This window comes from Leptonychotes weddellii, chromosome 11 (genome assembly GCF_054177405.1).
Source record: "Leptonychotes weddellii isolate Sample4059 chromosome 11, ASM5417740v2, whole genome shotgun sequence".
Classification (NCBI taxonomy): Eukaryota; Metazoa; Chordata; class Mammalia; order Carnivora; family Phocidae; genus Leptonychotes; species Leptonychotes weddellii.
This window is the reverse complement of record NC_138379.1, coordinates 79,076,576-79,092,059: the sequence shown is the minus strand read 5'-3', so window position 1 is coordinate 79,092,059 and position 15,484 is coordinate 79,076,576. Positions and strand designations below refer to the sequence as shown.

Below are 15,484 nucleotides of genomic sequence, written 5' to 3'. Positions count from 1 at the left end.
CTGCTTCTTTCTCTGTCAATGTCCATCTCCTTGAGCCGGCTGTCTGGCGTCTGGCTGAAGCAGGACAGACAGAGGCTTCTGAGATCCAAATCTTCTAGGAGGCTCACCACATTTTTTCTTTCAAAGCAAGGTTGTCCTGGGGATTAACCCTAGGAGTCTGGGAGATGGGAAGCATGTGGGAAGGGTGAAGGGAAATATGCAAAGATATTGTATTCAGCCCCGTTTAGGATATCTAGGGAATAGGAGAGGAGAAGGACCCCATCAGTCAGCCAACAGGTACCACGGCCGAAACCTCTGCTGGAGGACAGCCTCCAGGACACGTGTTTATGCTGTGATTGGAGGCCAGTGGTGTGATGAGCGCATTTTAAGAGTTTGGGAGCAGAGGGAAAATTTCTCCAAAAGCCACCCAAGCCAGGCTTCTGACCTGAAGCCCAGTATTTGTCACCCCCTCTCTGAGCTCAGAACTACAAAGGCTGACTGGCATTCCCCAACCCGCCCAGCTCCTTTCAAACCCACAGACTGTGCCAGACTGGCCCCACCTCCCACTGCAGCAAATTCTGTAGCCCCGTTTCATGCTGCGTTGTAAGGAGCCAGATTTCCGTTTTAATTGTCCTACCTGGCCTTCCCCTCTGCCACTGCCCCTGGCTCTTGGTGCCTGGCACAATTTCAAAGGCCCCACCAACTGCTTTCCCTCCCCCATCATCATCAGAAACACCTCTAGTTCTCCCCTCCCCCAATTTTTAGGTCTAAAATGTTTTTATGCCCAGCAGCTTCCCTCATCTTTGGCCACCACCATCCCGTTTCTTTGGTCTCTCACACTCTCTTGTTTGACCTTTTTTGGTTTTGCCATGTCAAAATTATAGTTGTATCTCATGTTGTGGACTGAAAACCCAAACCAAAAGTCAGTGACTAACATCTTCCCCTCCCCAGCCCCCCATATTAACATAGCTGACGATCTAGTTCATCTCAGGGCATTTCCCAAAAGCTCACCTAAAAAAAAGCTGAAGCCAGGAGAGAACAGGTGTGTGTGTGTGTGTGTGTGTGTGTGTAGTGATCCAACTATATGAATACAGTGGGAAAGTGCCTAATGGACATGCAGGGAAGGAAGAACAGAAAAAAGGTCTGGTATATTTGTGGATATTTAAGATAAAAGCAACAGAAGCTAATTATTACAAGAACTTATAGGGAAAAAGGTTGTATTTTTATGTATATATTTCTACGTATATGTATATAAAAACACATACACACACACACAGTCTGTATCGAGTTTCCACACATCACAATATCCTCAGGGTATACACACTGAACAGTGACAGCCAGGGCCCACATGGTTTTGTAGTTAGAACATGAATATGAAAACCTTCTGGGATGGATTGGAAGAAGACAAATCCCGTAAGTCACCTGCCCTTTCCCCCGTTGTCTGGGCTTAGAAGCTAGGAAGGTCTATAGCACCTCTCCCAGTGGCTGCCATGACTTGACGCTCACCATCCCTCAAAGCGTTTGTGCTCTGAACCTTACTACTTAGGTATTCATTGCTTTAACATTGCAGTTCTGTTCTCTGTTACTCCTCCAATAGCCGCCATTGAGGTTCTTCTTTGTGACAGAGCCTTACAGATAAATAATATGGCATTTCGTCTTCCAAAGCCATTGCCAGTGTTTTACAGAGGCAGGGAAGAAGGTATGAAATAGGGGTTAGAATTGCCCAGCTCTGTGGGGCACTGTGAGGACTTGAACCAGGTCTGACTCCATCAGCCTGGTCTTTCCTCTGTATCATTATGTTCTTTGACTCTTGTCTCAGTGTAAATGACACCTTCCACAGTTCATCCCCTCGAATTAGTCTAGTTTCTCCTTCGATGTATTTTCCATAGGACTCTGTACTTACTCTACCTTAATATTTATTCATTCTTTTCATTGAGCTCAATTTGGCCAATAATTATTTATTGAGTACTTGACTGTATGTCAGGCACTGTGCAGGCAGTCTAATTCCATCAGCTGGAGGAGAGACAATGATGCTCTGGGGTTGACAGTGTCCATAGACTATGCTGTCTCTATCCCCAAGCTCCAAGGTGAATGGAGAGAGGGGCTGTCACGTAGTCACTTTTGAGTTTCTGGTATATAGCATAGCACCTGGCGAACAGCAAAAGTTTTTTTAATAAACTTGTATGCTGATGTGGCTTTGATTGGAACTTTTTGAGAGAGCTGAGTTCATGTCTAAATAACCCTTAGAATAATGCTTGGTCCAATGCCACGTAAAAATAACATTTAGGGCGCCTGGGTGGCTCAGTTAGTTAAGCATCTGCCTTCCGCTCAGGTCATGATCCCAGGGTCCTGGGATTGAGCCCCACGTCGGGCTCCCTGCTCAGTGGGGAGCCTACTCCTCCCTCTCCCCACCCCACCCCCGCTCATGCTCTCTCTCACTATCTCTGTCTCTCAAATAAATAAATAAAATCTTTTTTCTTAAAAAAGTAACATTTAATAAAGGGTGAATTGCAGCCTTAATTGCAAAGAATTATACTCTGGCTGAGGTCCCACTTATATGCTTATTTGTATTTCTGAAAAATAGCAAATTGGTCTATCTAACTCATTCTAAATGTTCTGCAGTCATGCTGTTTCTGTTTGAAGCCAGACAAATTCTGTCTAAAATCTTACTGATCTGTGGATTAGGAGGTAATATCAAGTGATAAAGTGTCCAGGATGACGTGGCTGTGAAGGACTATTCTGGGCTACATGCAGGGAGGGAGATCTCTTGCACTTTAAAGTGTGTGGGTAAGTCCAGATCTGAGATAAGCAACCCAGCTCAGATGCCCTCATTTCAGAAAATGAGGCTGAGAAGCTAGAAATGGTTCATGACCATATGACCTCAAGGCTCCAGAGTTTCATAATATGTATTCTGAGAAAAAGGTTAGACAAGTCCTTACTTTGCCTAAGGGAAGAATATTTAAGCGTTTATAAGTGGTATTCTTGGCAGGCTAGCTTCCATCTTAGTCTTCACCCGGGCAATTCCTGTCTCTGACTAGGGGAGGGCAGGAGGTACGTGATGATGGCGCTCAGTCTGTCCTTCAACAAGCATTGATGCACATTCGAAATTTCAACACCCCTCAAGTTTCTAAAGATGCATCCCTTTAGGGGGCTGATGGCAACTCTCAAGGGAGAGCTGGATGTGTAACCACAGCCCTCCTACTCCAGCCCCTAAACTCTAAACATACTTTAGATGTGAACTATCTAAATTCCCTCAACAAGAGTCCCTCATTAATTGGCAAAAATATTCCCAGGAAGGGGAGGATGAGGAAGCTGCCTTATGCACCAATCAGCAAAGCCATCTTCCTAAAGCAATGAGACTTTGAACCAGTAGGGAGCAGTGTTTGGTACCAGCAGTCTGTAGCTCAAATGGTCTCAAAAGAAGTCATCTGGCAGATTTTATACCCCAAATCCCTAAGAGTTCCAAATGTCAGGCTAAATACTTGAATTTTTGCTTAGTAAAAAAAAAAAAAAAAAATTTTTTTTTGCTTTCCTTAGCCTTTTAGGATATTAGGGGAAATCAATGGTGAGAGAAGTCTTCAGCATATATATTTAATAATATTTTTGATATGAATATGTAAAATAATTCCATTGCCTCCTTATGCCTCATTGGGTGAGCTTCAGAGGACTTTTCTTGGCTTCTAGATTAACTCCATACAAGGACTGGAGTTTATCCGATGGGCCCATGTTGTTTGGGAAGCCCTCTGGAAGGTAATCCATGGTCCACTGCCTTGGGGTCTGACTTTACCAGTTTGTAAGTAGTACATTTCAATAGCCTTTTGAGTCTAGGCAGGTAAAAGAGAGAAGCTCGGACTCCTACATAATAATGGGTAAACTTAGAGAGAGAGAAATAGAGAAAATCAAGGCCCTTCTAGAGGGTGAGATCCCTAATACCTGTGCACTAATAGAATTAAGCCTGACATTATAAAAAGCATTATTCTTGGCTGACACACGTCATCTAAGAGCCAAGTTCTATTTTGGTCTAGGTTCTCTGCCATTCATTAGGTTTAAGCTGGCAAGCAAAGAGGCATATTTCCGCCCCTAGAACTTTTGAAGATTGAGATTGTCAGGCCAAGAGTCTAGAGATTATATGAGACCAAAGATACAGGCCAGTGACTTGGGCTGGAGTCATTGGTATATATTTTTGAAATTGCTACAAAGCCTGGAGGTTGTTGAGGGAAAGGAGAGAGGTGGGGGAAGGGGAAGGCTTTGGAAGCCAAGAGTGTAATCCAGTCTTATTGATGCCATGGTTCCTAGAGACATCTTTGGTGACCGAGTTAATGCTCTTTAGAAGATTGGGCCCCATTTATAGTATTCACCAGCTCTGGATCCCTAAGTGCTTTCCAGTATAAAGGAGAGAGGTATCAAAGGCAATGGTCCATCAGTAAGCAGAGATTGGGCCACAATTCAGATTCCAAGGTTTCCAGTCAAACCCCTAGGACTGTATCTCACCTTTTCATAATGGAAATAAAGTCAAGACACACTCCTTCTCCTCTTTTAGACTTAGTCTCTCCAGATTTTTTTTTTCTATTTAGGTTCTAAAGGTTTAGGATAAGGGGAGGGAGAAGCAAATATTGTCATATCATTATTCCCTTTTCATAGTTGGGAACTGAGGCAATTAGTGGCTAAATACCTTTCCCAAGAAGGTTGTTATAGCACCAAGAATAGAATCTAGGTCTCCCAGCCCAGCTGTTAGGAGGAAAAATGAGCTAATGTGTATGAACTGCCTAGAGTTCATTGGGAGTGAGTATGTGCGAATCCAAGGTATCGTTCATAATAATCATACCCTGTGCCTCTTGGTTTCCCCCATTATTAACTAATGACAGCACAGTAAGGAAGGGCTTCAAAAAGATACGATTAAATTTACTTGATCTTTTGTGAAATAGATGAGTTTCAAAAGCAGTGAGTGTGCAGAATTAATAAAATCAAAAGAACACAGTAACATAGTTTGAGACACATTTCAGGGACTGAGGGGCCTCAGCAGCATCAGAATTCCTGCTAAGATTCAAATGGAGATAGATGAATAGGGGATGAATAGGGAACACTCTGGGGAGACACTGAGGAATATTTTAAAGGTGGAAACTGCTACCTCAGAGATTTTAAGCATGGCACGTTTGACACTCATCAAAGAGTCTCTCCAGGCCTCAAATAGCAATGACATGAAGACCACAGGGAACTCCTTTGGAGCAAGCGAGGCCAGCCTTCTGGGGTCTCATGCTTTGCCCTTCAGGAATGTTAGACTGCACACTCCGATCTAGGCAGGTACAGAGCAAACCAACTGTTGTTGGCGACCAAACTGCATTCCCAAATGAGGGGAGGTTAAGTGAATTTTCTGGCATTCTTAAGTCTTCCAAGATTCACTGTGATATTTTGACTACCTAGCCCAAGTCTAGAAAACTGTTGAATTTATGGGCCCCTGGGTCTCTTAGCTCTGCAGATATTTATCATGCACTGCATGGAGACACACTGATTTTGATCTTACTCTGGTTAGCACTGAGCCTGCCACATAATAGGTGCTTTACAAATTGTTGTGCCGTCTGTACTCTTCTGGGAGTTTAATATAATCTAGGGTCACAGTGTTATGTAATACAGACCAATCGACGGATTATATAGAGGCAAGCAATATTTAATTGATGATTTTCCTCTTCTGCCATGAGTTTAATTATTCAAAATCCGTGTCTTAAATTTGATGGAAAAGTGAGAAAAATTCTAAGGTGAGGAAGGAGGAGAAGAACTTTGAAAACAAAACAAACAAAATCTGGCTAGTGGAAATGTGAACAGAGCTTTGGGTGTTTCTAGGAAACACCTAGGTGTCAACTTGTCAATGCCTTTTTAAAAACAAAGGAAACAAAGAAAATTGATTGAAAAATTAAAGTAGGGGAGGAAATGATGGGGGGAAACAATATCTTCCCCCCAACGAATCTACATATGCATGTATCTCTGGGCCCCCAGGACCGGCTTTCTGCAGCCCAGTAAGAATTGACTGAAGTATCAGGAAATCGGCTTTGTTCAGAAAATTCATGGTGAGAATATCTAAGCCTGGGGTGGACATGAAGGTAAAGGAAAAATCCTACATATGACTTCTCTTTTGTTGAAAACAAGGCAGAGAGAACCCTGGAAAATACCATCATCTAAAATGAACTTCTCTGCCCTCATAAGGTAGGGGATGAGAGAGTAAAGGCAATTATCACTGGGTCTGCTGTCTTCTTGGACTTCTTTGGATGATCCCAGAGTCTCCTTCCTCAGTGCCCCCAGCATATCCGATGTGAGCATATCTCACACAGGACATGTGACACTGTGAGGTCCGGCTCTGTGTCTCCAGCCCACTGCACATGACTGGCACACAGTAAACTCCCAGTAAGTGTTGACCAAAAGATGTGTAAAGGCAACTTAAAGATAGAATTTAAGAGCTATGAGATGTGGTGTAAATGCAACCATGTCCAAAATAGACATGGAAATATAGGAATTCAATTAGATCCAGATTCCAAGCTGGGTCTTATGGGACAGAAAGGGACAAAAAGAAGAAGCTCTGGCAACTGGGAAGCCTCCACCCTTCGTGAGGATGCTAAAGCCATGCTGGTCAGGTTACGCAAAAAGAATTAGAATCTTGCCCTGGGGAAAACCAAAGTTTGACATGTCTTTATCTGGTCTGCTTACTTGAACTTCAGGTACTCATTCTTTCTTTTCTTCTTTCTTTCTTCTCTTTCTTTCTTTCTTTCCTTCTCTTTCTTTTTTCTTTCTTTCTTTTCTTTCTTTCCTTTCTTTCTTTCTTTCTTTTCTTTCTTTCTTTCCTTTCTTCCTTTCTTCATTCTTTCCTTCCTTCCTTCCTTCCTTCCTTCCTTCCTTCCTTCTTTCTTTCTTTCAGGTGCCCCTCAGGGACTATTTCTAATTATAGTGGTCTCAAGACACATGAACCAATGGAAAGACTATAGAACTGAAAGTTAAAGAGACATGGGTTCTCCACTTGATTCTGTCACAGTAACCTTGGACAATACATTTTACCTCTCAGATCATTAGCTTCTTCAACTGTAAAATGATAGGATTAGACTAGATGCACTCTGAAATTTCCTCCAGGGACATTCTAGACTGCATAGTCCCTCTCTCTGTCTAGATTCCATTCTCTTTCAACAGTTATGATACATATGGAGTTTAGATTTAGAAAATAAATAGAGGGGTGCTTGTGTGGCTCAGTCGGTTAAGCATCCGACTCTTGATTTTGGCTCAGGTCATGATCTCTGGGTGGTGAGATTGAGCCCCACGTTCGGCTCCATGCTCAGTGGGCAGTCTGCTTGAGATTCTCTCTCCCCCTCTCCCTCTGTACCTCCTCCTACTCATGCTGTCTCTCTTCCCCCCACCTTAAATAAATTATATCTTTTAAAAAGAAAGAACGAAAATAAATAGAGCATCTTGGCTGATGTTAAAAACAATTTAGAATTTGAACATCCAAACTGAGAGAAGAAAAATGTGAAGGGCTTCAGAATGGTAGAATTAATCCCAGTAGATTGGGTCATGGAAAGGAGATCCCCCTTAGGTGGTTTCCAAAATCTGAGCATTGAGTGGAACAAAGAAATTTGGACAAGATTCCTGGGCAATAAGGAAGTTGTTTGGAAGGAGCAAGAATTATTCATCCCATTCCATACAAAAGGAAATTGACGTCCAGAAAGGATAGGTAACTCTCTCAAGATCACACTGTGAAGATGACATCAGGACTGACACTCAGGTATCCTACCTCCCACCCAATTATGTTGTCCAAATCTGTCCAGTAAGAGACCACCACCGCTTCCAGTGAACATGGATGTGGTACTATGACCCAGTGGAATTGGGTAGCACCTTGGCCAACTTGGCTTTCAAAAGCTCTACTGATATCACACCTGCTAGAAATTTCTGCTGTCACTAGAGAAAGTGACCACACAAATTACCCAGAGAGACTCCTTAGAAGCTTCCGCATGGTCAAAGACACTTCCACTGGCCTTGGGTCAGGAAATCTGATTTCCATCCCTTCATCTGTCACTTTAAGTTTTTGTACATCAAGTTCCTTCTTTGGGAGTCAAAAGACTTATTAAAGAAACTTATAAAGTGTAAAGTGATCCTAGATCAATATACAGAAACCACTGGTAGAGGAATTTTTATCCAATATCACTAATGACCTAAAGCAATTGTTCTTACCTACTTTTTAAATGTGTGTGTGTGTAATATACACTTTTCATATACGTTAGAATGTATATAATAGTGTACCCGCAGACACATACCACTCTTGTAAAAATTACATATGTTTGTATGTACGTATGTGTATATTTATATATACTTCCTTCAGTTTAGCTGGGAAATCTGCTTCAGAATCAACTCCTGCCCTCTCCTCGTACTTGATATATAGCCAAGCAGGCCATTCTCGATTAACACAGCTCCCTCCTGGGAAAAGTCAGAGAATAACTTTATTGATTTCCCTTTACCCTTCTCCACATTTCTCTGCTGAAATGTTGTCTTAACTCTTAAATGTAAAAGCAAAAGGAAAAGAAAATTAAAACAAAGAGATTTGCTTCCTTAGGATCATGTTGATTCTCTTCTATTTTTTATTTTCTAAAAAAATTTTTTTGAGGAAGAGGGTACTTGTGTGGGGGGTAGTAAAGAAAAGAGAGGATGATATGTTTTCCAAGGTTTTTGTGCAACAGATTTCTTTACATTGAAACCCGTGTTTTACACACAATGCTGGACTCAGTACTACATAAACCTCTTCTCCTCATTCTCTTATGACTTGGCCAGCCATCTTTGAAAACTGCCAAGACTTTTTGGCAAACAATCCCTCCAATGTTTCCAGGAGCATACCCAAGGCATAGGAATATAGAGAATGTTTATTTCTCATCAGATTTTCCTACCTCAAAAGATCCCAACAAGATTAAGTATTTTATTTTATTTTTTTCTTAAGATTAAGTATTTTAAATGCAGAAAATTCTTTACTGATCAAGTATCAGGATGACTGATACAATTTAGACATTTCCCTAATGCAGTTTTAGAGAGGTCATAGGGATATTCTCTAGGCAGCCTTTCTGCTTGGACCTCTCAGGATGACCGGAGAAGGCTAACCCAGAGCCTCACTCTTGCTCTCCTTCCCCTTCTGACATGCTCCGGAGCCCTGGATTCTGACTATGCCTCGGTGGGGCCAGGATAGTGGAAGGAAGAGAAGGGGGATACTAGAGTGGCTTAAAGTAAAAGCTCTAAAAAAACACCATTTGCGTTTTCCTCTCTTCCCCCCACTCCATGAATTTAGCTCTTCTTACTCTAATAACTGAGTTCATAAAAGCCTAGTTGAATTTCTATTTCATTCAGTTCTCTTTTCTATTACCCACAGCTTTTCCTGTAAAGGGAAGAAAAAGATTGACTGATTTAAACCACAATCACAATCTGATTCTTCCCCCACTTTAAGCAAATAAAGATGCCTAGTGAAATAAACGGATTGTATTATTTAAAAATCGAAAGCTTATGTGAAAGAAACAACCCCTAAGAAACAAGCTAAAGAAAAGTACAGGAATAAAATGAAAGCTTTGTGAGTAAACAAGGTTACAGAGATGCACACTGTTGAGTACAATTTAGTAGAGCAATTATTAACAATATGACAAATACCTACTTCCAGTGCACAAATAAAAGACACTCAAAACCACAAAAGGATAGTGATGTGCTATGCTGCCCTGAGGTTTAATAACCATAGGTTTTTTTTTGTTTTTTTTTTAACAAAATACCCTTTTCCCCCCATTAACTTGCAAACTTAATTTTAATTAAATGCCATTTTACTTTTTACTGGCCAGTTTATCTTTTTTCCCATTTTGTTTCTCTGCACATCTTTAATCAGACAGTGATTTGGAAGCGTTATGGGTGAAAGCGGGTAGAAAAGCATGTTAAGAATTGGGTCATCTTGTTGAAATCAAGTTCACTTTTGTGTAGTACAGCAAGGAAGAAGGAAGAAGAATTTGTCCTAATATCTTGCTGTATCTGTCCCAACTCATTCCTTTCATAGGGCCTCAGCAGGGGGAATTATGTAGCAAGGCAGTCTGTATCGTGGTTAAATGGGAAAGTCTCTGGAGTACATTTCCAAGAACAGCCCTCTCATGGCAGAGGAGCCAATATTGTACCTTGTTAAGAGGAAACACTGTTTCCTCAGGCAGTATAGGCTCTTTGTTGAAATTGGCAACAATGTACCAGTTGCAGGCAAGAGGGTCCATTCTGCCTCTGGATAAATGGAAAGGCCAGAAGCTTGTCCTATCCAGGAAGTACAAAGCACACTCTCAGTTTCCAAGATCTAATAGAAAGGTCTTTCCTGGCTTCCTATAACACCCAGATGGAACGCAACGAATTCACCACAATTTGAAGCTACCAGGTAAGAAAGTGTTTGGAATCAAACGTTCATTCATTCATTCAGCAGCTCTCACATAGACTGGGCTTTGCCTAAGCACAGTGTGAGGTGGAAGAAAAAAGAGACTGTATCCTGCCCTTCTGTTCTTCTCAACTCCTACTATCCTTGGTACTTCCTTTGATTTCCAGTGGCTACTCAAAAATCCTCAGCCGAAAACAACTTCCAAGGGTTCATGTATTCATTCCAACCCCTTCTCTCCTGCCTCCATGTAGAATATCATTTGATCCAGGTTTGTGTGAATATACATTATTAATTAATGTTAAGTCTCGACAATGTCCGTCTTTCAACAAGTTTGACACTCAGACCACAAAGAAGCTGTATCTTCTGCCTCAAAGTGAGAAACACCTCTATGTTGATCTCTGACATCTAAAAGGCAGGAATACTTCTTTAGATTTTGCTCCCTAATGTGAACAGCCCTGGGTGTACTTGCTTCATTTCTTAGTCAGGAAGAACCTAGAGCTGTGGATGCCTAAGGGAGTCATTCCAACAGAGACTAGAATTTCAAGAGAGAGAAAATGTATCCAGCTGCTTTGTCTGGTGCTTATGATACATGAAAGTATCATCCTCCCCATGGTAGACTAGAGGAAATGATCAGCGTGAATTAAGTCATCTCTTCAGTAATGTATTGCAAATAATTTCTCCGGTGAAATAACAAGTTCCTGACCATGGTATTGTATGCAATTAAATAAACAAATGCTATTATTTTGATGTTGTTTTTCACATTGGGAAGACCTCAGAAACCTCTTGTTCCAATGGATAGACTGGAATCACTAAAAACATTGCCTCCCCTTCCCAGTTCTTTGTCTAAAATGTATTGGGAAAATGGTGCATTAGGCACATTTCTAATTGGGAACAGCCTGATTATCATAGCGCACCCCGATTAGGTGATTTGTAGAGTACTATTATGTGGACAGAGAAGAGACTTAAAATAGACACATCTAAGTTAGCAGTAGCAAAGAGGCTATGTGATTGGATCTGGTGTTTCAAATATCTTTTATCAAAGCAAAAGGAGAAAGCATATGCCTTGCATAAATTAGCCACAGAACCTTCTAAAGAGAACCAATATGGAACATATACAAAGGTAAGGCCATCTGTAAGGAAATATCCTCTCTTTTCAAACAAGCCATGGAGATTGCTTGAGTTATCACGACCTTGGGCTCTTAGTTGCCCTTATGCCATATGGGTAGGAACTCAGGAACCAATGATGCCCCCCAGTTAGCCACATCCAGAACTGTAGCATCTACTATCATCCAAATAATGGCAAACTTGTAGACAAAGGCTGATGAGTAGTGGGGGGAGGCAACAGGGAGTTACACAGCATACTTTGAGATAAGGCTGTTTGGAATCGTCTTTGCCATTTCTGTGTATTTCATCCTATAGGCAGAACAAGTATTTAGGAAATACTTTGCAGTTTTTATAAACTTACGGTGATTCCAACACTCAACTGGGGAGTCACAAGATATTCTACTTTGGCAAAGGTAGAATTTAAAGGTAATTTGGGAAAATCCACCAAGTGTCTTGTAGAAAACCAAATGGCAAAAGTATAATTGAAACCAAGAAGATGGATAATGGAATCATTCAGGCTTGCATCTGAAACCCAGATCTACCACTTAATAATTCTGTGGACTCGGGCAAAGTACTTAAGTTTTTGAAACCTCACCTCAGATTCCTGATTTATAAAATGGTGATAATAATATTTTCTCTCTTTTTTTTTAAAGATTTTATTTATTTATTTATGTATTTATTTATTTATTTATTTATGAGAGAAAGAGAGAGAGAGTCCACACAGGTGCCCATGGGCGGGGGAGGGGCCAAGGAGAGGGAGAGAATCTCAAGCGGACTCTGTGCTGAGTGTGGAACCTGACGCAGGGCTCAATCTCATAACCCTGAAATCATGAACTGAAACCAAGAGTCGTACACTCAACCGACTGAACCACTCAGGTGACCCAATAACAATATTTCCTATGCCTACTTATTTTTAGGTTAAGTGATACAAGGAATATAAATTGTTTATGACAATGTCTGGCATAGGGTAAGCACTCAACAATGTTCGTTCTCTTATTGCTCTCTCTTTATTGATGCATACTGTCCCGATTTCCATTTAACCTCTCTTTTCTGAGTTTATAGAATACTGATTTTTCTATGCTGTTCAGCAAGTCTTTTTTATTTAATAGTTTTAAAAATTATTCTAAATATAAGACATAGAAGGAATATGAGCACTGAATAATACTTTCCATTTTTGCAAAAGATGCTCATAATCTCCTGAGAAAGTAGAAACATGGGTGTGTACCTAAAAATTAGACAATGACAAATGGAATTGGTTGATTAAACATTGGGGGTGGATGGTATCTATTATGCCAAGCACCATGTAAGGTGACAGAGACTCAAAGATATATAGGATGCAATCATTAAACTTCAAGGCCCTTAACTTAGTATACGAAGAGATATATGGGCAAACAACCACAAAGGAAGGTGGAGAGTACAAATGATACCAGATAAAGTAGTGGCACAAAGAATGTGAAATTACTTCTCTTGGTGGTATCTGGGAAAGTTTCAAGAGGAGAAGGTATCGGGCGCCTGGGTGGCTCAGCTGGTTAAGCGACTGCCTTCGGCTCAGGTCATGATCCTGGAGTCCCAGGATCGAGTCCCGCATCGGGCTCCCTGCTCGGCGGGGAGTCTGCTTCTCCCTCTGACCCTCCCCCCTCTCATGTGCTTTCTCTCTCTCAAATAAATAAATAAAATCTTAAAAAAAAAAAAAAGAGGAGAAGGTATCTAGGCTAACATATAAAAAGAACTAGGCCAGGACATAGATAAAATGAGCAAATTCCTTGAAAAATACACTTGCTAAAACTGACACAGATGAAACAGAAAATCGAAATGGCCTTATATCTCTCAGAGCAATTGAATCCATTATCTAAACCTTCCCACAGAGAATATTCCAGGTCCAAATGGTATGATTGGTAATTCCTATCAAATATCCAAGTAAGAAATAACACCAATCTTACAAACCTTTCTGAAAAATAGAAGAAGAGGGAACACTTCCTAACTCATTTTTTTTATCAAAATTGGAAAATAAATTACAAGGCAATCACAGACCAATATCCTTCATAAACATAAATGCAAAAATCCCTAACAAAATTTTAATAAATCAAATCTTGCAACATATATATATATAAAAACATGGTCACTCATTAGGATTTATTCCAGGAATGTAAGATTGGTTTGTATTTAAAAATCAAGGTAATTCATCATCTTAGTAGGATAAATGGAAAAAAGCACATCATTAGATGCAGAAAAATTATTTGAGGGCATCTGCCTTCAGCTTGGGTTGTGGTCCCAGTGGGATCGAGTCCCACATCGGGCTCCCTGCACTGCGGGGAGCCTGCTTCTCCCTCTGCCTCTCTCTGTGTCTCTCATGAATAAATAAATAATAAAATCTTTAAAAAATTATTTGACAAAATTCGTATTCATTTTTTATTTAAAAAAAACTCTCAACATATTATGAATAAAAAAGGAATTTTCTCAATCTGATAACAGGCATTGTATAAAAAAATGTATTGTAAATATCATCCTTAATGCTTAATTATAAAATTATTTCCCCCTAATGTTGGGAAAAAGGCCTGCTCTTCTCACTTCTAGTCACCATTTCCCTGGACATCCTAGTAATTGTAATAAAGCAAGAAAAAGAAAATGCATAACTAGAAAAAGAAGTAAAATTGCCTCTATTTATAACTGGTATGCTTATTTATGTAGAAAATCCTAAAATAATCTATATAACAATGACCAGAACTAATAATTGCATTTAGCAAAATCATAAGATATAAGATTAATACATACACATTAATTATATCCTTAATACTAGCAGCAAATCATTGGAAACAAAGAATTTTAAACCATTTGAAATAGCATCATAAAACATAAAATACTTAGGAATAAATTTTCAGAAATATGCATATAGTGAGTTCCATTGTGGCTCCCAAAATATATGTCTACCTGGAACCCCAGAATGTGACCTTTTTTGGAAAAAAGGTCTTTGCAGATGCAATTAAGGTAAAGATCTTGAGACGAAATCATCCTGCATTCAGCTGTTCCCTAAGTCCAATGACAGTGTCCTCACAAGAGACAGGAAAGGAGACTACACTGTGACCTAGAAGGGGAAGGCCCTGTGAAGACATAAGTAGAGAGGTTGGCTGAGGAATAACAAGGATTGCTAGCAGCCTCCAGAAGCTAGGCATGGAACAGATTCTTCCTTAAAGAGTCTTGAAAGAACTAACCTGCCAATACCCTGATTGTGGAATTTTGGCCCCTAAACTGTAAGAATAAATCTCTGTTGTTTTAAACCAACCTGTTTGTGATAATCTATTACAGTAGCCCTAGGAAAGTAATACAAGGTGTAAGATCTTTATAGTGAAAAGGGCAAAATATTGCTGGTAGAAGTTAAAGACCTAAAGAAATGCAGAGTTATACCAGGTTCATAGATAGGAAGATGACAATATCATTAAGATATCAATTCTACCCAAATGGAGCTATAGGTTCAAAGTAATCTGACAGTCAAAATTTCAGCAAGCTTTCTTTCCTTTTTTTTTTTTTTTGTTGCAGAAATCGACAATTTAAAAATATATACGGAAACACAAAGGTTCTATAATTTTCAAAGTAGTTTTAAAAGAATGGAGTTTTCATACTACTTTATTTCAAGATTTACTCTAGAGGTATAAGAATAAAGACAGTGTGATATCTGAGGATAGGATAGACATACAGAACAATGGAAAAGAACAGAGTCTAAAAATAGACGCCCACTTACATGGTCAATTGAATTTTTTGACAAAAGTGCCAAGGCATTATAATGGGGGGAAACGTCATTTCAACAAATGGTGCTAGAACAAGATAACTGTAGAGGAAACAATAAACATTGACCCTTATTTCATACCATATACAAAAGTTAACTCAAAGTAAATGACAAACTTTATTGTAAAAGCTAAAACTATAAGTCTTCTAGAAGAAAGCATAGGAGAAAATCTTTGAAACTTTGGGGGTAGGCAAAGATAAAGATAAGACATAAAA

At 39.9% G+C, this 15,484-nt stretch overlaps 2 protein-coding genes across 6 annotated transcripts in view; both read right to left on the bottom strand.

The window, feature by feature from the left end:
- Window positions 1-15,484, bottom strand: part of LOC115942733 (uncharacterized) — a 224,643-nt gene that overhangs the window by 16,377 nt on the left and 192,782 nt on the right. For 2 of the 5 annotated variants that reach the window (XR_014138883.1, XR_014138880.1), the window contains one exon: window positions 2-157. The exons of the other annotated variants lie outside the window; for them this stretch is intronic. The gene's annotated coding sequence lies outside the window, so the exon portion shown is untranslated. The remainder of the gene's footprint in view (window position 1; window positions 158-15,484) is intronic. 5 annotated transcript variants of the gene reach the window in all.
- Window positions 3,975-15,484, bottom strand: part of BLID (BH3-like motif containing, cell death inducer) — a 41,045-nt gene continuing 29,535 nt past the window's right edge. Inside the window, 2 exon segments of the mRNA XM_081798436.1 lie at window positions 3,975-10,199; window positions 10,202-10,335. Coding sequence (XP_081654562.1) covers window positions 10,032-10,199; window positions 10,202-10,335 — 302 coding nt within the window. The 3' untranslated portion in view covers window positions 3,975-10,031.